Below are 14840 nucleotides of genomic sequence, written 5' to 3'. Positions count from 1 at the left end.
AACAGGGTTCCTGCAACCGGACAAGGCGGGAGGGGAGGAGGGGAGGTGCTGAGGGGCAGCCATCAAGTCGAAAGCCGGGACTAGGGACCTTGTTCTGCTCCTGTACCCCGATTTCACTTACATTACCCAAGGCCTCGAGCGAGGGTGACTCATGGAGATAATCCCCCCCAGCACCGAACACTCGTTGCTGCCACTGTACCGCGAGAGAAGGCGAGTCAATGGAGAGCCTGAGAGACCGCGGGGAGGACAGCTGCAGACCTACGAGCTCTAGGCAGATGTCTCTGCAGCCCTCTGGACCCTTTCCGGCCCCGCCGCCCGCCGCTGGGGGGCGCACTCCCTGCTGGGAATTGAGGTCCCGGAAGCCCGCCCGCTCCAGGCTTTCCGGGCTCTCTTGCCTCGTGAAAACTACAAGTCCCAGGGCGCCAAGCGCGGTAGGGTCACGTGGGAGGGGCGGCGGGCGCGGCTAAATAGTCTCCGTCGGCCATTTTGTCGGAGAAGCCGCAGCGCCGCCTCTTCTCTCGCGTCCTCGCATCCGTTGCTGCCGCCTCTTCCTGCCTCCTCCCGGCTTCCGCCGCCGATCCAGCCGCTTCCCAACCCCGGGGCGAAGCGTCTCCTTATTTATTTCCGTTTTCTCGCTACTACCGCCTCCTGACACGGTGATCCGGGCGGGCCCCGCAGGAATTTTATCCCTTCACCGGCCTCACACTAGTATCGCATGTCCACTATCCAGAACCTCCAATCTTTCGGTAAGAGCGGGTCGCCCCACCGCCCCTCCCGTGACCCCACGTCCCCTGCGCGCCTCTCGGCCGGTAGGCCGCCGCTGCCCGCCCTCGCCGGGGCCGCTCGCCGGACCCCCGCCCCAAAAGGCACCCGGCCGCCCTCCCCGCACCCCGAGTGGGGCTTTGTCTCGGTGCCCGGAAGATGGCGACCGGGCCCCTGGCGACCCCCTCTCCGAGGACGGCCCCCGGAGTCCCGGCCGCGGACCTTGTGCCGCCCCCTACCCGCTCCTGGACCCTCCTGCTGCTCGCTTCTGCTCCCTGCCACCTCTGCGACCCTGTTCCGCCCCCAGACTTGCCCTGCTGATCGCCAGGGGGACGCCGGCTCGGGCTGGGGCATCGGCGTCCATTAGCGGTCGGGGCTGTTCGTGGCTGCTCTCGGGCGCATTTAGTAAAAGATGCTGCGTATCAGGCCTCTGATCTGTTACAGGGCAGTGGGCCAGTCTTCTCTACTTGCGTAGTAATACGTAAAATTACTCTTGATATACATATATAGATCTTTTTTCGAGGCAGAGTTAGGGTTAAATGATTGGGGTGGCATTTGTGAATGTTTCTGTTGTCATCAGAATGTAATCGAGATGACGCACATTTTTATAGTGGCTCTAAAATTAAGGTCTTAAAATCTCTTTTCTCTCATTAGAGGATTATGTCCAACGATAACATCTATAACAACGTTTTTCTGTTCCGGTATCAGTGGACATACCTGTTTAAAATCTCTTTTTGTGAAAGTACCTTGTAGGTTTTATTAATACTCTACCCTTATCACTCCCCCACATCCGCACCTGCAGAAAGAAAGCAGAAGCACTAGAACCTTCTTTGCTGAGTTTCTAGATTGTAGCGTAGCTGTATCTGGAAATTACTGACTAAAAGATATTTTCCTGCTTTGGATTTTTTTGTATCCCTTTGTAGACCCCTTTGCTGATGCAACTAAGGGTGACGACTTACTCCCGGCAGGGACTGAGGATTACATTCATATAAGAATCCAGCAACGGAACGGCAGAAAGACACTGACTACTGTTCAGGGCATTGCAGATGATTATGACAAGAAGAAGCTTGTGAAAGCTTTCAAAAAGGTAAAGGTGTTAGGGAGAAGAGATCAAAATATAGTTACTCACACACGTCTAAATAGGATTACGGTTCACACCTTTTACTTCACGTTAGCGTGGGTTAAAATGATTGGACCCAAGGAAACTGTTCATACTCTTAATTAACATCCAGATAATCTTAGGGTGAAAGTAAAATATCATTGTATTTGACTCAGTTATGCTGAATCTACTTCTTCAGAAATTTGCCTGTAATGGTACTGTGATTGAACATCCTGAATACGGAGAGGTTATTCAGCTTCAAGGTGACCAAAGAAAAAACATTTGCCAGTTTCTCTTGGAGGTGAGTGATTGGGTGCTTTATGTACAACCTTGAGATTGCTTCTAAAATTGTATTTAAGGGCAATGTGAATTATTACCTACTTAGTAAAAAAAATCATGTGAATGAAGCACATTAGTTGTACTTATCTGGGCAGGAGTACCAGTTTATTTTGTCATTAGAATGACCTGATCATTCCTGTGTCCATTTAGGATGTTTTGTGGAATGTCAGGATATTCAAATATGTGTTGAGTTTTTGTTATTAACAGTTTATGCCACAAATACAGTGTTGCAGTAACCTATTAACAATGATTCTTTTTAATGACTGCTCTGTCTTCTTAGGAATGAATTTATGTGTTACCCAGAGTGATTCTGCTAAATTAAATTTTATTTTGCAGGTTGGCATTGTCAAGGAGGAACAGCTTAAGGTTCATGGATTCTAAAATGAACCTAAATACGTGGAGAATTTCTTGAATAATTTTGTTCTCTAAACCAAGTTTGGCTGCCTTGTGAAATGATTCTCTGCAGTAAACGGACTTTTCATTTATTTAATCATTCAAACTTTCATTCACATCTGCATGATTACAGAAAACATGGGGTATGTAGGCTAGTAACACATAAGAAAATTGCAGTAAGATGGTAATGAAACCCCGTATTCATCTTAACATGTTTCCAATGGAAAATATTTTGTTTTGAGTGTTTATTTGTTTATTGTTCAGTTTATTAATTTTCACTTGATTAAACCATGTATGTTGCAGCTTAACAATAAAAAAAGAAATATATGAATCCTTTTGTGAGCAGTTAGGCTCCCAAATCTAAGCAAGTAATATACACATATAGTTTGTCTTTCATAATTGTCTCATTCTGTGTATTCTTTCCAGTTGATTTCAGATGCTGTGAAGAGCTAGAGGAGAACCTTTGTTATATATGTAATTTTGTTCTTTACTTACTTAAAAATGAGTAGAAACAGTATAAACTCAGAGCCAAGAATTTGCCAGAATGTACTGTTAAATTTTTTAAAAGAAAATGAAGCATAGTTTAAACTTACGTATTGGCACAGAGAATTATTTTATTTATTTTTATTGGTTATGTTAGTGGGGTGCCAACACAAGTCTATCCCTAAGTGACAGACAGTAAACTAGGTTCCTGACATAAAATAAATTTAGTCACAGGCAGTGCCCTGCAAGTGTGGGTGGAAGGCATTGGGGTTAGGGTTAGGGTTAACTTCCTAGAGTGCTAGAAAGTGACAGAGTTGGGGTGCCAGCCAAGGGCTTCCAGCCAGAAAAGCCATGTTCTTTCACTAAGTCACGGTTTGGTATTCACCAGAGGAAGTAAGAGCCAAGGGCAGTGGTGCATGGGTGTTGGGGGTAGGGTGAGAAATAAGAGAATTCACAGTTCTTAATTACGAGGTTTCTGCAGCTCATCCTCTTCAGTTCCAGACTTCTGCTTTTTATTGAGCTGTGATTATTTGCTCAGTTACACAAGCTGTATCATTAAAACCATTTAGCCAAGGCAGAGAAATACATCTAGAGTAGTCACCTCTTTATCCAAAGGGGATACATTCCAAGACCCCCAATGGATGTCTGAAACTGCAGATAGTATCAAGCCCTATATATATTATGTTTTTTCCTATACTAAGCGGCAGATAGCATATACAGTGTGGATACGCTGGAGAAAGGGATGAATCATGTCTCACCCAGATGGAGCAGAATGGTGCAAGATTCCATCTCCTCACGCTACCCAGAATAGTGCCCAATATAAAACCTATGAATTATCCCTAGAATTTTCCATCTAATATTTTTGTTTTGGACCATGGGTAACTGAAACTGCAGAAAGTGAAATCTTGGATAAGAAGGGAACTATTGTGTAGATGTGTGCTTTTTAGCTTAATGCAGTGGGATAGTGGTGTGAAAAATGTCACTGCATTCTGTACCGGCTTAACCTTTCCTCCTGCTTTGATGGTGCTGCTTTTGGAAAAACAAAATTAGCCCCCACAGAGTTTACCTCTGAAGGATACTTAAGTGATAGGTTTTGTTACATTCTCACCCCATCATACCTCTAATCAAGAAAGACTGGGAATATTGAGAAGTGAGTACACCAGAATATAGTGCCAAATTTGGTAAGCTGGTTTCTGGAAAACAGCAGTATAATACAACCAAGAAGATCAAGCGGCATGGGAGAATTTTCCAACTTAATTGAGAAATCCTCACTTTTCTACCTGTAACATTTTGCAATGATTCCACCTCACATTGAGAGGTGCTGTGGAAATCGTTATGAAAATGATAAAGCAGAAATTTACATTAACACGCACATTCAAGTGTTCATCTATGGAGATCTGAGGTGATGCCCAGAAAAGAATTGACTGTTGAGATTGATTGAACAAGAGGTGGACAGGACAAGGGAAACCTCGTTAGATGGAAAGAAAAAGGCCCCTCCTCTTGGCCCCCACAGATAAGCTCTTGGCCATCACTTCATGTGTCAGGCCACTCCCACTAGATAGGATCAAAAGCCTTGAGTAATACTTCACTCTGGATTTTGTGAGGAGCACCTCTTTCTGATCCCTCAATCTGTGAGCCCCAGATACCTGATTGGACTTGTCACCTGTAGGGCAGTCCCCATCCTTGGAGCGAGAACAGTATTGTGCACCCTTGTCTTTGAGCAGTGCAATGGAAATAGCTACAGATTGCAATTTTACTGAAACCAGTCAAAGTCAAATCCCCTCATGTGGGAAAGCTGTCTGGGAGCCTCAGAGATACCTAAGGACATAGCTCAAAGTTCTTGTCCACTTCAGGGACTGCAACACTCTTGTCTGCAAAAAGGACTAGATGGCATTGTGTAACAGGAGGGAGAATATGCCCTACAAATGCAGTTAAAATAACCAGCCAAACGGTATCTCCTTGTGTCTCCTGTGTGGGGAGACTGTGATCTGCAGTTTTTTTAGTGGTCTGTACTTTGACGGTGCGAAACAAAAACTACCAAGTAGAGGACTAGTAGATTGTCCCTAGACCTCTAGGTTCAGCTGAGGCCTTGGTGAAGCCAGTAGGAAACTAACCTTTGGTTGACTGAGGCACAGCCGAGTAAACTGCTGCTATAGCAACGATGTCCTCTGCCCTCAATCTTGTCCCCACAAGATCTGGGCCCCACACAAGGCAGAGGAAAGCCTGGGGGTGCAGCCTGCTCTTCCTGTTCAGGAGCTCAAGTAAGAGCTGTTCTCTGAACCACCCTAGAAAGGGGGCAGCTCTGATCTTATGGAAGGAATAGTTCTAGTTCCAATCAGGATGCAGTTAACCAAAATAACTTGAGACAAACAGAATGGTAACAGACTTCTGTGTGCCTCCTGTCACCAGCTGGGCTGCAGCTAAAGGAATGGGCAGTTAGAACTCAGGAAAAATCAAGCTCATTAGATTGCCCACACAAACTTGTTCCACTGGGCCTGTGAGGTTTCCCCACACCAAGCCAGAATTCCATGTGGGAAGGAAATGAGGCAGGCGTGGCCCTGCCGTATCTAAAAACAAAGAATTCTCACTTGCGGTGGACAGCAACCAGCTGGCCTCGCTTGACAGGCGATAGCCAGGCAACGCTGTGCTTGTCTGGGATCAAGGGGCCAAGTGCACCAGCCAGAATTAAGCAGGAACAAAACCATGTAAGGCGCCTTCAGCATTGACAGCTCCTTTCACAAGGTTATGTGGGCCTTTAACTCCCTTTTCATCTGGATAGTGGAAGCTTGGAAAAAGAAAAGTCATAAACCAGAGGAATGGCTATTTCTTCACTCCTGGAAAACCATTCAGGGTGGAACTACTGCCAGTAGAGGAGGGAATACCAAGCTGTCCTTGGATGTTCCTAATCCAGCCATTGTTGTGTCAGATGACATGCGGCCTGTGGGGATTCTCTGGCCTATATGGGGAACTTAAAGGGCAATTTAAACTCAGCATTGGCAGTGAGGATGCCAGTGTGAGGGGGATGGCTCACCCATTAGCTCATAAGTCTTATTTTGAACCTAGCAGGAGAAACAATAGATCTGCCCATGAACTGAGGGCATGATCTGAATCGTGGTGCCTTCCTCTCAAACCAGTGAACAACCTACAAACTACTTTTCATGCAGAAAGCAATTACATAGAGATAAGCACCATTCATTCAATGCACAAAGGGGACTAAAGTTCAAATCCCCTGATGGGAATTTAAGTGATCTTGACCCCCAAGCTGAGCTACCGCTGCAGCCCTCTGCTCTATCCTGAAGGGTCTCTGAGCCTATAGAATGGTCCAGAAGGAAACTAGCTGTAACCCCCAGGTTTGTCTCCATGTGTCTTTCATCCATTATCAGGACCCCAGGCCCACCTCCTCAGTCACTGGGCAAGGAACAACATAAAGGAGAGTGGAGATAAAATCAGAAAGTACTTTAATCCATGTCGATCATGACAAATTCCATGGGGAAAACATCACCAAGGATTTAGAGAGCAGTATACTTCCTTGAAGTAGGAAAAAGGCCCATCTACTCCCTGGTCACAAACATCCACACTGAGTGCCTAACTGCCATTAACTTGCTAAAAACTCAGGAGACATTAGCCTGATATTCAGATTAAACTATGAGAATCAGTAGCAACCTACTCGATAAACTAAGATTGTTGAAATGAAACAACATTGGGTATATAGGGGATGATTCTTCAAGTAAGGACTAGAAAGGGTGGGAAGAGGGAGGGGATGATTAGAGCAAGTATGTAGTCCTTTAACACCCCCTTGTGGCCACTTTAAAAACTTGATTGCTCTTGGCAGTTCTCAGTAAATTACAGGAGGTTTAGGTTGTTGCAGGCATCATTAAAGCACCGGCTGACAGGTTTAATTTTGTCACCCCTCAAATGTTATGCATAAATTGATCTAGCCAATGCCTTATTACTGCAATCCATAGAAATCTATTGCAGTTTGCTTTTACCTGGGAGAGAGAAGAAAATGCTTTCATGGTCTTGCCCTGTGGATGTATAAAGCCATCTCACCTACTATCTAGCACAGTGTTATTAGAAGGAATTTAATTCAAGTGTAAATAGAGACATCTGTTTATGGCCTCCAGAGAATGGATGATTAAGTTAGAAAACAAGGCTCCTTCTAAATTGTCACCTGTTGAGGAACACAATCTGGAGTTTTACACACACACACACACACACACACACCGTAAATGCATAGCGCTCTCAATTTAAACCTCTGTCTGTCTTAGACCAATACACAGGTAAGTGTGCCTTTTTGGCTACTGGAGTCACACCCACTTAGAGGATCACTTGAACATTAGCAGCTTTTGCCTGGGAAAAGCAGTGACTGGACTCCCTTAAAGACCTAACGTCCACAATGATGCCACTGCGTTAGGCCTAAACAACCCAGAACAGGACTCACTTGGCAGATTAATCATTAGTAATATACTCACTTGGAGAGCCTCTGGCAGATCTCACCTTCACAAGTGAGGGAAGCCTAATGGAAGCTCAGTGGCAACCTGGGAATTGTACTTTAGGGATTTGATTCTACATGAATCAAGGACAGCATCACAAGATGGGCATCTGACCAGGGAATCCCCCCAGAGAGATATTAGGAGGTATTACATCAGAAAATGTATTATCTCTAACAATAAATCCTTTGACCCTTCCACATTTTTACCAAGCATTGTCCCTCATTTTCTCACTTCCCTTGCAATAAAAGTAAAAATGGCTAACCTCTTTTTAACATTTGTAACACAGAGTTCTGAATAACTTACATATATCGGCTCATGCAGTTCTCAAAGACTTCATGACCCAGCACAGCTCCCTTGGCTTACCATCATAATTACCTCCTTGCAAATACCCTCATCTCCTTTGATCTTGCCTCCTTCCTTTATACTCGTTTGTCAAAACCGCAACCCTTGTTAAACTCAACCACTGGCTCAATACCTGCACAGGACAGCTGATGGCTGCTGAAGGAAAACAATCGTCGTTTTCCCTCTCCCTTCACCCCCATCCTCCATCTTACACAGCTGAAGGCTTTGCCTCATCCATCGTTGACATATTTGAAATTGCTTCATTTTTCCATCTCTAAATCCTCTCATCTAGGGCAACTGTGCATACTGTCTTCTTTCCTGCTTATAATGGATGAAGGGTACTTGCTCCCATTAAAACCAACCCCTCAATTTGTATCATGAGCATGGTCCCCTCTTCTCCATGAATTATCACTGTAATTACCCTCCTTTTTCTGAATCATCAATTTTTTTCCTCCCTACTGAATCCTTTTCATCACATAGAAATATCCCCTAATATTTCCCATCTTTCAAATACAGGCATACCTCGGAGACATTGTGGTTCTTTCCAGCCCACTACAATAAAGTGAATATTGTAATAAAGAGAGTACCACCATGCAGCCACTATGAAAAACAATATGGAGGTTCCTGAAAGAACTAAAAATAGAGTTGACATATGATCCAGCAATCCCACTCCTGGGCTATATCCAGACGAAACTAATTCAAAAAGATGCATGCACCCTAATGTTCATAGCAGCACTATTTACAATAGCCAAGACATGGAAACAACCTAAATGTCCATCGGCAAATTAATAGATAAAGAAGATGCGGTATATATATACAATGGAATATTACTCAGCCATAAAAAAGAATGAAATAATGCCATCTGCAGCAATGTGGATGGACCTAGAGATTATCATACCAAGTGAAGTCAGAAAGAGAAAGACAAACACCATATGATATCACTTATATGTGGAATCTAAAATATGACACAAAATATGACAGAGATATGTTATGAACATATCTCTGAAACAGAAACAGACTCACAGACATAGAGAACAGACTTGTGGTTGCCAAGAGGGAGGGGAGGTGGAGGAGGAATGGAGTGGGAGTTTGGGATTAGCAGATGTAAACTATTATATACAGGATGGATAAACAAGGTCCTACTGTAAAGCACAGGGAACTATATTCAATATCCTGTGATAAACCATAATGGAAAAGAATATAAAGAAGAATATATATGTATAACTGAATCACTTTGCTGTATAGTAGTAATTAACACAACATTGTAAATCAACTGTACTTCAATAAAGTTAAAAAAAACACTAGAATCTTAACAAATATTTAAAAAAAGAGAGTACCATGAACTTTTTGGTTTTCCAGTATGTAGAAAAGTTATACCTACACTATACTGTAGTCTATTAAGAGTGCAATAGTATTATGCCTAAAAAACTATGTATATACCTTATTTTAAAATACTTTATTGCTAAAAAGTGTTAACCATCAACTGAGCCTTCAGTGAGTCATAATCTTTTTCCAATAGTAACATCAATCACTGATCACAGATCACAATAACATATATAATAATAATGAAAAAGTTTGAAATATTGTGAGAACTACCAAACAGTGACACAGAAACACAAAGTGAGCAAATGCTGTTGGAAAAATGGCTCCAATAGACTCTCACCAAAGTGAGTACAGAGGGAACACACCTCAACACAACAAAGGTCGTTCATGGCAAATCCACAGCTAACATCATACTCAACAGTGAAAAGCTGAAATCTTTTCCTTTAGAATTAGTAACAAGACAAGGATGCCCACTCTTACCACTTCTGTTCAACATAGTATTAGAAGTCCTAGCCACAGCAATCAGACAAGAGAAAAATAAATAAAAGGCATCCAAATTGGAGAGGAAGAAGTAAAACTGCTACTGTTTGCAGATGACATGATACTATACATAGAAAACATTAAAGATGCCACCAAAAAACTATTAGAACTAATAAGTGAATTCAGTAATGTCGTAGAATACAAAATTAATATATGGAAATCTGTTACATTTCTATATACCAATAACATACTATCAGAAAGTGAAATCAAGAAAACAATCCTATTTACAATCATGTCAAAAAGAATAAAATACCTGAAAATAAATTTAACCAAGGAGGTGAAAGACCTATGCTCTGAAAACTGTAAGACACTGATGAAAGAAATTGAAGATGACACAATAAATGGAAAGGTATACTGTGCTCATGGAGCAGAAGAATTAATATTGTTAAAATGTCCATACTACCCAAAGCAATCTACAGATTCAGTGCAATCCCTATCAGAATACCCATGGCATTTTTCAGGAACTCAACTAAATTATCCTATAATTTATATAGAACCACAAAAGACACTGATTAGCCAAAGCAATCCTGAGAAAGAAGAACAAAAATGGAGGCATCATAATCCCTGATTTCAAACTATACTACAAAGCTATACTAATCAAAGCAGTAAGATACAGACACATCGATCAAGGGAACAGAATAGAGAGCCCAGAAATAAACCCCCACACATATAGTCAGTCAACAACAAAGGAGGCAAGAATATACAATGGGGGAAAGACAGTCTCTTCAATAAGTGGTGTTGGGAAAACTGGACAGCTAAAAGTAAAAGAATGAAACTAGATTTTTTTTTAATTAATTTATTTATTTCTAATTTTTTTTTTTTTTTTTTTTTTGGCTGTGTTGTGTCTTTGTTGCTGTGCACCGGCTTTCTCTAGTTGCGTCGAGCAGGGGCTACTCTTCGTTGCAGTGCACGGGCTTCTCGTTGGGTTGGCTTTTCTTGTTGCGGAGCACAGGCTCTAGGCACGCAGGCTCAGTAGTTGTGGCACACGGGCTTAGCTGCTTCGCGGCATGTGGGATCTTCCCGGACCAGGGCTCAAACCCGTGTCCCCTGTAGTGGCAGGCAGATTCTTAACAACTGCGCCACCAGGGAAGCCCAAACTAGACCATTTTTGCACATCATACACAAAACTAAATTCAAATGAGTTAAAGAATTAAATGTAAGACCTGAAATTATAAAAAATCCTAAAAGAAAACATAGGTGGTAAGCTCCTTGACTTTTGTCTTGGTGTGGAATTTTTGGATCTGTCCCCAAAAGTGAAGGCAACAAAAGCAAAAATAAACAAGTGGGACTACACTAAACTAAAAAGCTTCTGCACAGAAAAGAAAACCATCTACAAAATCAAAAGGCAACCTACTGAATGGGAGAAGATATTTGCAAATCCTATATCCAATAAAGGGTTAATATCCAAAATATATTAAGAATTCAAACAACTTAATATCAAAAACAAACAAACAATCCAATTTTAAAACCGGGCAGAGTATTGAGACATTTTTCCAAAGGCACAGAGATGGTCAACAGGCACATGCAAAGATGTTCAACATCACTAATTATCAGGGAAATGCAAATCAAAACCACAACGAGATATCACCTCACACCTGTTAGAATAGAGAGGGTGTGGAGAAAAGGGAACCCTCATACACTGTTGGTGGGCATGTAAATTGGTGCAGCCACTATGCAAAACAGTATGGAGGTTCCTCAAAAAAAATTAAAAATAGAGCTACCGTACAATCCAGCAATTCCATTCCTGGGTATTTATCCAAAGAAAATGAAAACACAATTTGAAAAGATATATGCATACCTATGTTCACTGCAACATAGTTTACTACAGCCAAGATATTTCCATATCCTGTCCATATTGATGGACAACCTAAGTGTCCATCAATAGATGAATGGATAAAGAAGAGGTGATATGTATATATACAATGGCACCCTCCTCAAGCTGGATCATCTTCACTGCGTCTGTCACTCTCCTCAACCAGTGTATTTGGAGATATCAGGTGCTAATGTAGTTCTTTGAGGATAGTGCTTCTTTTTCACTTTCTAATTCTCTTTGTTGCCTCTCTTTGTTATAGTGTGGCAGGGATATCTTTTGTAAATTTACTAAGTTGAAAAAAAAATAGTAGCTGCAGTACCAGCACATGGCCAATAGCTAATGCTACTGACCTGCTTAAAGCCAGCCCTTATATTTCCTACATAGTCATCTAGTTTGCTTGCATTTGAGTTTGTTTTAGAGAAAAGACCTAAAAATGAGAAGAGATGGAGAGGTTCTATGATACTGGCTAAACTCTCAAGTGCTCCAGGCGCTCAGGAAAAAAACATAATAAAAAATTTGGTTTAAAGGGAGAAGACTCAAATCAATAGAATTAGAAATGAAAAAGGAGAAGTAACAACTGACACTGCAGAAATACAAAAGATCATGAGAGATTACTACAAGCAACTCTATGCCAATAAAATGGACAACCTGGAAGAAATGGACAAATTCTTAGAAATGCACAACCTGCCAAGACTGAATCAGGAAGAAATAGAAAATATGAACAGACCAATCACAAGCACTGAAACTGAAACTGTGATTAAAAATCTTCCAACAAACAAAAGCCCAGGACCAGATGGCTTCACAGGCAAATTCTATCAAACATTTAGAGAAGAGCTAACACCTATCCTTCTCAAACTCTTCCAAAATATAGCAGAGGGAGGAACAATCCCAAATTCATTCTACGAGGCCACCATCACCTTGATACCAAAACCAGACAAGGATGTCACAAAGAAAGAAAACTACAGGCCAATATCACTGATGAACATAGATGCAAAAATCCTCAACAAAATACTAGCAAACAGAATCCAACAGCACATTAAAAGGATCATACACCATGATCAAGTGGGGTTTATTCCAGGAATGCAAGGATTCTTCAATATATGCAAAACAATCAATGGGATAAACCATATTAACAAATTGAAGGAGAAAAACCATATGATCATCTCAATAGATGCAGAGACAGCTTTTGACAAAATTCAACGCCCATTTATGATAAAAACCCTCCAGAAAGTAGGCATAGAGGGAACTTTCCTCAACATAATAAAGGCCATATATGACAAACCCACAGCCAACATCGTCCTCAATGGTGAAAAACTGAAAGCATTTCCACTAAGATCAGGAACAAGACAAGGCTGCCCACTCTCACCACTCTTATTCAACATAGGTTTGGAAGTTTGAGCCACAGCAATCAGAGAAGAAAAGGAGATAAAAGGAATCCAAATAGGAAGAGAAGAAGCAAAGCTGTCACTGTTTGCAGATGACATGATACTATACATAGAGAATCCTAAAGATGCTACCAGAAAACTACTAGAGCTAATCAATGAATTTGGTAAAGTTGCAGGATACAAAATTAATGCACAGAAATCTCTTGCATTCCTATACACTAATGATGAAAAATCTGAAAGTGAAATCAAGAAAACACTCCCATTTACCATTGCAACAAAAAGAATAAAATATCTAGGAATAAACCTACCTAAGGAGACAAAAGACCTGTATGCAGAAAATTATAAGACACTGATGAAAGAAATTAAAGATGATACAAATAGATGGAGAGATATACCATGTTCTTGGATTGGAAGAATCAACATTGTGAAAATGACTCTACTACCCAAAGCAATCTACAGATTCAACGCAATCCCTATCAAACTACCACTGGCATTTTTCACAGAACTAGAACAAAAAATTTCACAATTTGTATGGAAACACAAAAGACCCCGAATAACCAAAGCAATCTTGAGAACGAAAAATGGAGCTGGAGGAATCAGGCTCCCTGACTTCAGACTGTACTACAAAGCTACAGTAATCAAGACATTATGGTACTGGCACAAAAACAGAAAGATAGATCAATGGAACAGGATAGAAAGCCCAGAGATAAACCCACGCACATATGGACACCTTATCTTTGATAAAGGAGGCAGGAATGTACAGTGGAGAAAGGACAGCCTCTTCAATAAGTGGTGTTGGGAAAACTGGACAGGTACATGTAAAAGTATGAGATTAGATCACTCCCTTACACCATTACACAAAAATAAGCTGAAAATGGATTAAAGCCCTAAATGTAAGGCCAGAAACTATCAAACTCTTAGAGGAAAACATAGGCAGAACACTCTATGACATAAATCACAGCAAGATCCTTTTTGACCCACCTCCTAGAGAAATGGAAATAAAAACAAAAATAAACAAATGGGACCTAATGAAACTTCAAAGCTTTTGCACAGCAAAGGAAACCATAAACAAGACCAAAAGACAACCCTCAGAATGGAAGAAAATATTTGCAAGTCAAGCAACTGACAAAGGATTAATTTCCAAAATTTACAAGCAGCTCATGCAGCTCAATAACAAAAAAACAAACAACCCAATCCAAAAATGGGCAGAAAACCTAAATAGACATTTCTCCAAAGAAGATATACAGACTGCCAACAAACACATGAAAGAATGCTCAACGTTATTAATCATTAGAGAAATGCAAATCAAAACTACAGTGAGATATCATCTCACACCAGTCAGAATGGCCATCATCAAAAAATCTAGAAACAATAAATGCTGGAGAGGGTGTGGAGAAAAGGGAACACTCTTGCACTGCTGGTGGGAATGTGAATTGGTACAGCCACTATGGAGTACAGTATGGAGGTTCTTTAAAAAACTACAAATAGAACTACCATATGACCCAGCAATCCCACTACTGGGCATATACCCTGAGAAAACCATAATTCAAAAAGAGTCATGTACCAAAATGTTCATTGCAGCTCTATTTACAATAGCCAGGACATGGAAACAACCTAAGTGCCCATCATCGGATGAATGGATAAAGAAGGTGTGGCACATATATACAATGGAATATTACTCAGCCATAAAAAGAAACAAAATTGAGCTATTTGTAATGAGGTGGATAGACCTAGAGTCTGTCATACAGAGTGAAGTAAGTCAGAAAGAGAAAGACAAATGCCGTATGCTAACACATATATATGGAATTTAAGAAAAAAAATGTCATGAAGAACCTAGGGGTAAGACAGGAATAAAGACACAGACCTAC

General features: G+C 41.3%; 1 protein-coding gene and 2 long non-coding RNA genes across 3 annotated transcripts in view; 1 reads left to right on the top strand and 2 right to left on the bottom strand.

The window, feature by feature from the left end:
* Positions 1-13451, bottom strand: part of LOC149748257 (uncharacterized) — a 36618-nt gene extending 23167 nt beyond the window's left edge. The window contains exon 1 of the long non-coding RNA XR_016394712.1: positions 122-13451. This is a non-coding gene — a long non-coding RNA (uncharacterized LOC149748257). The remainder of the gene's footprint in view (positions 1-121) is intronic.
* LOC149748256 (uncharacterized) overlaps positions 1-14840 on the bottom strand; it is a 349957-nt gene that overhangs the window by 249162 nt on the left and 85955 nt on the right. The gene's annotated exons all lie outside the window — the stretch shown is intronic.
* Positions 474-3185, top strand: EIF1B (eukaryotic translation initiation factor 1B). The gene is made up of 4 exons (XM_022563690.2): positions 474-746; positions 1686-1849; positions 2061-2162; positions 2537-3185. Exons 1-4 carry the CDS (start codon positions 716-718, stop codon positions 2579-2581), a joined length of 342 nt encoding a protein of 113 aa, XP_022419398.1. The 5' UTR covers positions 474-715; the 3' UTR covers positions 2582-3185.

Source organism: Delphinapterus leucas, chromosome 10 (genome assembly GCF_059928025.1).
Source record: "Delphinapterus leucas isolate spDelLeu-1000000601 "Yukka" chromosome 10, BTC_Dleu_Yukka2, whole genome shotgun sequence".
Classification (NCBI taxonomy): domain Eukaryota; kingdom Metazoa; phylum Chordata; class Mammalia; order Artiodactyla; family Monodontidae; genus Delphinapterus; species Delphinapterus leucas.
This window is presented reverse-complemented; position numbering and strand designations above follow the sequence as displayed.

Excerpts from the sequence above, each read along its gene's own strand:
- EIF1B (XM_022563690.2), top strand. The coding sequence starts at position 716 with ATGTCCACTATCCAGAACCTCCAATCTTTCG. Across the intron at positions 1,850-2,060 it reads TTGTGAAAGCTTTCAAAAAG|AAATTTGCCTGTAATGGTAC; the intron begins GTAAAGGTGTTA and ends CTACTTCTTCAG. Across the intron at positions 2,163-2,536 it reads TTTGCCAGTTTCTCTTGGAG|GTTGGCATTGTCAAGGAGGA; the intron begins GTGAGTGATTGG and ends TTTATTTTGCAG.